Source organism: Poecilia reticulata, linkage group LG7 (assembly GCF_000633615.1).
Source record: "Poecilia reticulata strain Guanapo linkage group LG7, Guppy_female_1.0+MT, whole genome shotgun sequence".
In the NCBI taxonomy this organism is placed as follows: Eukaryota; Metazoa; Chordata; class Actinopteri; order Cyprinodontiformes; family Poeciliidae; genus Poecilia; species Poecilia reticulata.
In genome coordinates, this window is record NC_024337.1 from 8,059,961 (window position 1) to 8,070,216 (window position 10,256).

Genomic DNA, 10,256 nt, shown 5'->3' on the forward strand with positions numbered 1-10,256 from the left:
TACGCGGGGCAGTTTCTCGGGAACCCATTGGCCAATTTTGATGATTGACATGTCGTTCGAACCGTCAGAGCCAATAGAATCTGAGGGCGTTGACATTAATACGGAAACTAAAGTCATTCACCAATTACAGCGAGAAAAAGGCATGTGACGTAAATTGACCAAGTTTTACATAAAACACAGGAAATGCCTCTGTGCCGAACCAAAAACCATGTGAGATGTACTCAGGGAAAATGGATTATCGGACCAAGTGAAAATATTTACTCTAATATGGATTATGACCACGAAACGGCAAAAGTAGGACTGGATTTTTGCTTTTAGCTTTGTGAAATGAGCTATTTCTGTTTTTCTTCTTTAGCTGCTGGTTCAGTGAGTTTTGCACGTAGCCTGGTGACTCTGGTATTGTTGGAAACCGCAGAGCTTCGGCTTTACTCTGATGGATAGTTTTTGTATATCGGGCCTCGTTTCTCTTTTATTGTTGCGTTTTTTTTCCGGATATGCCTCGGTAGCCTCGTTAGTGTCTAATTGCGTTTCTTTTTATCAATCTGCTTAGTGTTCAATCTGGGTGTTGTTCAGGTAGAAAATATTGTTCCTATCATTTAGAAGAGCTTTTTGCCTTTACGTGGATATGCAATATGCCTATATTGTTAAATGTATAGCATGTGTTTTTAAAAACCAACGTGACCAAAAATCCAATCTTTTTCTTTTCTCCCATATAAATCCTATCGCCAACTTTTTCATGGCAGTCTAAACGGCCCTATTTACCAAAATAAATAAAAAATGCATGCGCCACTCCCACATGTGGTACTGAAGTGGATCTGATGATTTTCAAAGTTCCTGCTGTCTGAACGGTCATGTCACATTTTATCTGACTTTCATGTTGTTGAGACATGCATCCTGATCTGGTTGACAGTTTGGCCTGTCACAGTAACACATTTTGCAGGATGATAAATTTTCCCAGATGTTATTGGGATGAACGATATTATTGTTGTTTTGAGTACATTTTCAAGTAATGTAATGGTAGTGGTATAATAATGCAAGAAGACATTCTCAAAGATAGAGACATTTTAAATTCTCGTGAACATTTACACAGTGGAACTGGAAGACATTTTAAATATCCAAAATAAATAAAACGACAAAAAAAAAATTAATTATTAAGTGTCTGTAAGCAAAACTGTCCTTCAAACAAAGGAGCTGATTGAGACCAAAGCACCTCACTGAAGACCAGGTTTGGTAAAGAGAAAAACAACAAATTATGCAAGTGGAAAATATTGAGCTTGTTGCAAGTAATTGATTTATTGTTTATGGTGACGATACTGTCGGCCCCCATGGCTGAATGACTTTAAAATTGATCAGTTGACAGTGTCATTGTCGTGATCCGTGTTTCTATGTGTTTATTTTTGAGTTTCTGTGTGGTCCTGTTTCCTGTGTGTCTCTGTGTGTGTTTTCTATGTGCACGTGGCTCACTTTGGGATTGAAAACCATTAACAGAAAAGTCTGATTGTGGTTGGACTATTTAATTCGTCGTAAGAATGACTATGCTAAAAATGTCAGCAAAAAAAATGGAATTGATCATCAAGACCTGCAGTGTGAACGTAGCTTTTACATTAGATGTTAAAAAGGTCAACTAATGCGATTTTTATGGTTCAGAAAATTCACTTTATGAATTTTGACATAAAAAATCTGAAAGTTTTTTTATTCATGTAGTATACATGTGAAAATGCTTCATGTTGTAAAATTGGTMATAAAAAAACTAAAGGTGTSTTTTGAAGAGATTTTTTTTTGAGGATTTGGGTTTCTCTGTGTTAATTAGTTCCTGTGTTGTCGCCTATCCCTTGATTGTTTACAGTCATCCCTTGTTTTCCTTGATTATCTCCCTCTGTATTTTATCCCACCTGCGTTTCCTGCTCCTTGTCGGATCCTTGTTGTGTCGTGTGAATCATAAGTTGTGTCTTTTGTCACTCTGCTCCATTCGTATTCGATCCAGTTGCTACCAGTGTCCGAGCTCCTAGCCTTCTGCTCACCTGTGCTGCCTGGACTTCTGTACTCCTTGTTAGTCATCATCATTAAACCATCAGTTCTTCACATCAACCTGGGTCCACTGCCTCAAACTGCAAATCATTAAAGTTTTTCTCCATTGTAACATAACTTATTACATTATTGTTTTATTGCCCCAAAAGCTGCATTACATTATTTTCCAAGTTATTGCATTGCCAGCTTTTTACATTTAAAATGGACAMAAATACATCATAGAAGCAGAAATTTAGATATGCAGCACAATGGCAGCGTGTTGGATGGGTAGGAAATGGCAGCAAACGGCCCTGAGCGTCCAGGCCTGTATACACAGTGAAATAATATGTAGAGGCTTATTCTGATGATCATAAGATCTGCTGCATTTCTGTAAACTTTCTTTTAATAAARCCATCAAACATGAAAAAATTAATTTCACTTTTATGTTTTGTCATAATACGTTTAAAACCAACAGTTAACTGAGAGTAACGTTTTGCTCTTTGTTTTGCCTAACCTGTTGTTTTAACCTGAAAAATAAAGTGCAGCTGAAATCATGTTATTTCTTCACATTTATAGGCTGAAAAAAATTACTCTGTTTTCTTTTTAGTTTAGGATTTGACTGGTCAAAGCAAATTACAGAACAAATGGTAATTTGTTTCTTCATCACTTTTATATGTGGAAGTGAAAATTATTGTCCATAATCTTACGACATTTATTGTCCATAATCTGGATTTTAACTGGGAGTTAAATTTGATTATTGCTTTTGCTTGTTACAAATAAAAAAATTAAAATCCAGCTCCTTAATTTTGAAAGGTTTGTTGTGATTCTGCTCTCCAATGGTTTTGTGGAGTTGAATATCACAGAACAGTATTAACCAGCAGCAACAACTAAGCAGTCTGTGGGAATGTGGGAATCGGTGAGATGTGGTGAAAAGGCCTGGCGGTCTTTGGCCAGCCTGCTGGTATTAATCCGTATCACACAGAGCCTCAATATAAAACTGTCTGCATGCATTACTGAGACTTTCAGCTTAATTCACAAGACAGCTGAACCTGCTTACTTGAAAACAAAGTAGCACATAAAAATAGATTGTTATGAGTCTTGAGGAAGCTGTTTTGCTTCTTCTATCATCTAAATTCATGTTTGCTTTTCAGCTTTGAAATGGAACCAAAATCATTATTTGGCAGAAAATTAAGGCTTTGTGATATCATTGCTTAAAACAATATCTGCCAAATATAGTTAATTTTATGTCATCGAGCCTCAATTAATTGTCCATGTTAGAAGTTGTGGGTAATATGTATATATTAATATAAGAGATRATAAACATTCAAAGCCGATTTCACAATTAGAAGCTGTTTAGAGATAAAGATGAGTAAGTGTTCAGGCTGTAACTTCAGAAAAATGYGGAACAGTTCCTAAGGTTCAACTATTTGTGATTATGGCAGTTTTTATGAAGTTATGTCTATCCAGGAGTTTTTATAGGGCAGCATTAAGTCAGGATGTGGGATTTATGTCCACCTTTTGGCTAACATTGGTTTAGCTTTTCATGGATAAAGTTGTTTGATGGGAATATGCTATTAAAATGGTGTTAACAGACTGCAATTCAAGGCTGTCTAAACAGTAAAACATTTTAGCAAAATTTTCAAGCCATTAATTCCTATTAGCAACAATTAATACAAAGCTTCAATTTGTGCCTCCATATGGTTTGGATTGAAATATACACCTCCAGATAACTTGGCTTCAAGTTAAATTGCATGATTCTGTGATAGTTTAATTAGCTTTGATTCAAATCCCTCAGCTTCTTACCTGTACCTCATCGCTATTCTCTCTCTATATTCAACGCTCTCCTCACAGTGCTGCTCAATATAGAATAAGGGGCTTTGTTTATAAGTCAGGAGGGATTTGACTWGGCTGATAAGTAGAGGGCTGTTCCAGAAACAGCACTAATGAATACACTCCGTCAGAGAACACACACTCATGGGTAATCTTTAAAACTAAACCTAAWAGTTGTCATAAAAAAAGAATAATTTAGATGCAGAAGCTCTTGTTGGGAAGCTTTATGGCACTAACGACACAGCTCCAGCAAATTTAGCTTCACCTCACTTGTCTATCTCCTGCTCTGCTCAGACTAAGGCAGTGATTCCCAAACTTTTTTTCCCGGCCCCACCCCTACCCCCCCAGTATTTTCCAAACACTTTCTGCCCCCCCCCCCCTGTGGATTACAATAGGGAGAGTTAGACTCTGGTTTTCTGACAGAAATTATGTTTGTGGACAAGACGACAAAGCAACTACGCTAATAAGCTGCTAAATTGTTGCCCGAATCAACAGCTCTAGCTAATTAGCGCTAACCTGCTACAAGCTAGCATTAGTTATTTGAGATTTTCACAGATTAAACCTCGTTAACACAAGTTATGTCTGCTGTTTTTGATTAATCTTTTAGCAAAAATAGATACTGCAAGGCTGCAGGTGGGTATAAATTCAGTTAGCTAACTCCTTTATTTATTTAGTCATTCAGTGTCATTTGGTGTTGATATCGACACCTTCTGGTGAGGCATAGGTACGTCACCATTTTGTTAGTTCCGCTTGACATCCAGATGGATTTTTTTTACATTCTGAGAATATCTGTTGTTTATGAAATTGTCTGTTGAATTGGTCAATCTGATGTGTAAACTGATGAGTATGAGCATAACTGTTGTGTATTGAAGAAGCGATGAGAAAATGCTACATTTRATACCATTTGTTTTTCCTGTAAGGTAATAGCCCATCTGTCTTCATGACATATGAAATGAATCCTTGTCCGTTCCCATTAGTGTTTTTGAATCTCTGGTGATCACCTGTCAGTCAAACCGGGTCATGAACAGCGTTGCTGAAATTCATTGTTGGTCGAAAAAAAAAAAAGAAACTTTTCATAGCTTTAGTTTTCCTTTCAGCTACCATCTGGGACAACGCTGGTCGTATTATCTGCCAAGGCTGTTGTTGTTTTCTTCCTGTTCAAAAGAAATTGGAAGTGTCAAATGCATGCATCTGTTCTGGTGTGCCAGGAGGAGTTTCCCAGGAAAAGTTTCCACTGTGAGGGTACGCAGTTAGTGCACTCGGTCCACACTCGATACCTTTGCTTTGACAGAAGCCTCCACTCTGATGTCAGTCTTTTGTCAGTCAGCTAAGCTCCAGGCTAGTGGAAAACATTTCAGAAAGAATCTGGTTTCGTCTAACCATGCTGGATTCAGTTTTCTTTGCTTTTTCTCATGAGAAATGTCCGCAAGGAAATTGTTTTTTTCTATAGGAATACATCTGTGGTTATTTATTTATTTTTTTTAAAACTCTGTATTTAGATCCTGAGACCGATTTTTTTTTTTTTTTTTACCACAACCTTCCAACCTCAGAAGGATTTTTTTTCTTGTCATCCTATCAGACACCCTCTGCTTTTCTTGCACACATCTGACACAGTTCGATTAAATTTTACCTTTTGTCTCTCTCCTTGTACTGCATCGTCTCCGAGCCGCATGCTGACACTCGTAGGCACACGCACACATGCAGATACACACACACACATACCCACACTACAAGAGTGTGTGGTGGGAAGTGATGGCAGGCCAGTCATGACAAGGCCTTTCTTTCTCACACCTGGCCACATGTATGTGTGTGTTCATGTTGGAGCTAACTTACACACATTCAGACACGCACACACACCGTCAGGAATACAAATGCATTCATGGGTAGCTTCACAGACACACACACATACACACACACACTTCTTTTTCCCATGGTACAAGAGAGAGTGAGCTCAGGTAGCTGTCAGCAGCTTCCCAACAGAGAACAGTAGGCAAGTCAAAAACAGCCTCCTCGCTTGTCACTCTACACACACACACACACACACACACACACACACACACACACACACACACACACACACACACACACACACACACACGCACGGTTTCACAGAGTGTGCTTCGATGTGTGGAGAGAGAATGAGATGCCTTGGGCAGATGCTGGCCCGATTGTCTAAGCTGTGTGAGACTGTCTATTTGACCGTCTTCATGTCTGTCCAAGAGGTGAGCCTGAGCAGACGTGCCAGCTTCCTTTTAGTCCTAACCTGCGAGCTGACGATAAGAAGCCGTGTTACGCGTGCATGGTTCAACATGTGGCTAAACGTGAAACGTGCCACCGGAGAAGCGACTCTGGTTTCTTGCCTCTATCCCAACGCCACGTTGTTGTTATTCTCTGACTTATTGCACCCGACCCCTTTGGTCCCTCCGAGAGGTGGTGAGCCCATCGGAAGGTGTACCCACGTCTCCTCTTTGGGCTGAGCCCGGCTGGGCTTTGTGGGTAAAAGCCTCGATGTAGCCAAACTCCRTCAAGTGTTAGTTTTTTAAATGTCATATTAGATTCATTATGTTGTTGCATTTTGACATTCTTCAACCCTAAAGTATTTCTCCTGCGCAACACGCAAACTTCTCCATTTACACTGAGCGTTATAGTTCCTCACCACATTGCTTAGAGTTTGTTGCTGCGCGCTTGCGCAGTGTGAAGGAAAGAGTCCAGCCCCTGGACTCCAGGAGCTGGACTCCTGCACAGGCTGCACACTTAGGCTGCGATGTGAGATGCATGCGATCGGCAACAAGAGACAGTGATCCGCGATGACCGATCATACACTTTTTCATGGAAATCAGCCGATTATGATCGGTGGCTGATCGATCGGTACACCTCTAAAACTGTTTTCAAATTCTGCCTGTAGTTTTCCATTCATTTCATTCATGTAGTGCAACAGTAAATGTCATGTTGTGGTATTTGTACCATTCTAACACATAAATATCCGTTGAACCATAGTTCTGGTTGTGTATTCAGGTTGTTGTCCTGCTGGAAAAACGAACCGTCACACTGTTCCTTATGCAGCCTCTAATGCTTCGTTTGATTGAACAGTACAACACATAGTTTGAAAACCATTGATCTTCTAGCTTCCATTCCACAACTACTTTGTCTTGGTTTGGCATGTACAATCCCAATAAAACCCACGGAGTCTAGAGGTTTTACTAGGACAAAATGTGAAAAAGTTGGAGGGATATAAATACAAGGTTTTAAAGGTTTTTTTGCGTGTGCTTTTGTTCTCCTCAAGACTGCAGTGAATCTGGTTGCAATATGCCGTCTAGTAGAATTTGAAAATAAGATGAGAAAAAGTATTTCTCTTTGGGTGCCATTGTTTCTGAAAAGGCGATTAATTGGACAGTAACCATCTAATTGTTCTCCTTTTCCTGTCCCTGTGCGGTCCAGGCTGCAGAGGAATGCTGTGTGGCTTTGGGGCGGTGTGCGAGAGGAACTCCACCGACCCATCCAAGGGCGAGTGTGTTTGCAAGAAACTCGACTGTCCATCCTTGGTGGCTCCTGTTTGCGGCTCYGACACCTCCACTTACTCCAACGAGTGTGAGCTGGAGAAGGCTCAGTGCAATACACAGCGCCGGATCAAGGTGCAGCGAAAGGGACCCTGCTGTAAGTACAGTTTAACCTGCGGCCATAAAACATCATGTCTGTGGAAGCTCATCATGTGTGAGCTTTCACACACAGAGTTAAAGCTTGCTTCTTAGCAAATAACAGTCTGCAAAATATATTTTCACACCAATAGAACAGAATCTGACATTTTCTTCTGCCCTTTTATTGCAAAATATCTAATTTTTGGCCATCTTCTGGTATTAGTGAGATTTCATGGTTTGGATGTTAGGAGATTCTAAACTAGACATTGTGTGATTAGCATGGGTGTAAAAGCTAGGTCAAACTTTTAAATCAAAAGTTTACTCAGAAAAAAAATATTTTTCAATTCCAGTCTGATAAATAGAGTTTATTCATATTGTGTCAATAATAAGGCAACTCAGAGGCAATTTGCAAGGCAAATTTATAACTACATATTTCCAGAACGGTTCAAATCAAATCAGTTCAATCAGCTCACACCATTTAAATTCTAAATGTAATTTAACCCATCAAATTCAGTTCAATGTTCCTTCTAACTTATAAGAAGTTATTTTATTATTATTATTTTTCAGTGCTGCACTGATCTGTATTTAGTTACTTCTAAATACAGATCAGTGGGTCAGGAGTGATTTCTTTAGGAAATAATCACAAAACGAGTACGCAAAGTTAAGAGTTCTAGTCACTTTAAAAGGGATTATTATTACTAATACTACACTATTATGCAAATTTCACATTTTGCAGCATTTTGCACTTCCATTTGGGTCTCTACTGCTTCTGACAACAGCATAGTGCTTAAAAAACATCAAGCTGTTTTTAGTAATAAGTTCATATTTTTTGTCTGGAAAATGATCTGTTTCAAAACCTTCCCAATGTGACACCACAAATCAGCAGGCACTGCCTGTTACCTAGCAACCCCAGCAGCGCTCAAGCATGTTTGATCAGCAGGTTCCACTGTATGTGCTTTACAGTGGCTGCTGGAAAAGACAAATATTTTGTTGTTAACCTAGCGTTCAAGAACCACTTGCTACATTCTTGTTCACTGTGCAGGAGGCTTCACTTCTCCTTGTCAAAGACGTGTGGTTGTAAAGTTAAGTATCTGTTTACAGCTATTTTTCATGTGTGAGTGTAAATGTTGATTTGGGGTGAGAAGGTGTGGTCAGCAGCAGCTTCTTTGGATTTAAAATGACAAAAACAGCTCATTCTGAAAGGAGCTGAAAAAAAGGCAGAACTGAGTAAAGTAMAATCTCATTAACTAAGAATGATTTAGTGTAAAAAATGTAATGAACATATTTTATTTTTCTCATAGACCTATCCTAACCAGTTCAACAAACTTTTAATCACTTTTAAGGAAGTACACAGAAAAACACTGAATCACTATACCAGGTGTAATTTATACASAAAGAAAAATGGAGAGAAATCCATGGCAGGGGCTTCAATAATTGTAAATAATGCACAAATGAGTTGTAGGGAGAAGTGGTGAGCATATCCTATGTGAGTTAAGCCTATAGCAGCATAACTACTAAAAAAGTCCAAGAAAACCTTAAGCTACTCCTGCTACAAGCTGGCCTGCAGAAAAAACAGGGAGCTGGTTCCAGGATTGAGGTCCACTACTACCTTACTGCTGAACAAACTTGTTACGTTTATGGAGAGGGGCCTGACTTTCTGTTATTGTAATAAGGTCAGACCTGTTCTTGTTAATCCAGAAAAGATCAGTAGCAGTGTGTCCAGGCAGTTRGACATAATGCTGACCCTTTCCAGTAATCTCCTATGAGACTAAAATATAAAAGTTCTTTAGTGCAGATGGGTAACTGGCTTAAAGTATGCTGGATATGCTTCATGGCTGAAGCTACAACAGCCTCTTCATCAAGCAGAAAGCTGAAGAACTGTCTTCTGTTCTCTGCTCTAAACACATTAGCTTTGTATTTTTGTCTTTATCTCAGAATAAAATACAATGTCCATTCAACATGGCCGCTCTCCCAAAGCTTAATCACCTAMAGCACCCTCGCAGGGCGACATGGAGYTCTTTATGCATCTCCCACTGGTAGCCTTCTAATCTGTCACTGTTGTCCATTGCTTATCTTTAGCAATGACTTCAAACCACAGGAATCCAAGGAGCTGACCCTCTGCAGCAGAAACCTCAGTAATAACTACAGTGTTTGGTCAGCACTGCGCCTTCCTCTCAGTGTGGCCYGGCCGCTAATTCCTGGGGTTTGATTACATCGCAGGCTTGAACCTGGCACTAATAACAATCTTGGTGACTGCCCACAACTTGGCAGAGGGGAAATAACTAGATCGAGCAGATACAAAAAATCTGCTAGGAGTAACATTGGGTGCACCAGAGAAGGGAAAAATTATCTGAAGTGGGTGGGAGTAATTGTACAAGTGGRAAAAAAAGGGCATCCAGAAGCAGCAGAATGAACAACAGAGTGACTGAGGTGAACACATTTCAGGAGCAGCAGAAAACCAGAGAGACGAGCTGGTGGAGTGAGAGCTTTAATGACGGAGCATGAGTTCTGGAGGCGGCTGGAAACACAATAATTATCACTTTTAACATCAGCAGACATTCTGGTGAGAAAGAAAATAGGGRCAAAATAATAAAACTAATTACAGTACTGTTGATAATAACTACCTGTTCAGCAACTCAGAAAAGTTACTGTACTTACTTATCCTCTGGGACCTGAACCAAGAAGGAAGAGTCCTTTACCTGCATTTCACCAAGTAAAAAATTGTTATTGTTTTCTGCTAGCATATTTTATTAGCTGCTATTCAGTAAATCATATTTTTAAAAT

At 39.3% G+C, this 10,256-nt stretch overlaps 1 protein-coding gene across 1 annotated transcript in view; it reads left to right on the forward strand.

Moving 5' to 3' along the window:
- The window catches only part of agrn (agrin), a 476,432-nt gene that overhangs the window by 283,235 nt on the left and 182,941 nt on the right, over window positions 1-10,256 (forward strand). Inside the window, exon 5 of the mRNA XM_017305640.1 lies at window positions 7,276-7,491. Within this exon, the coding sequence (XP_017161129.1) occupies window positions 7,276-7,491 (216 nt within the window). The remainder of the gene's footprint in view (window positions 1-7,275; window positions 7,492-10,256) is intronic.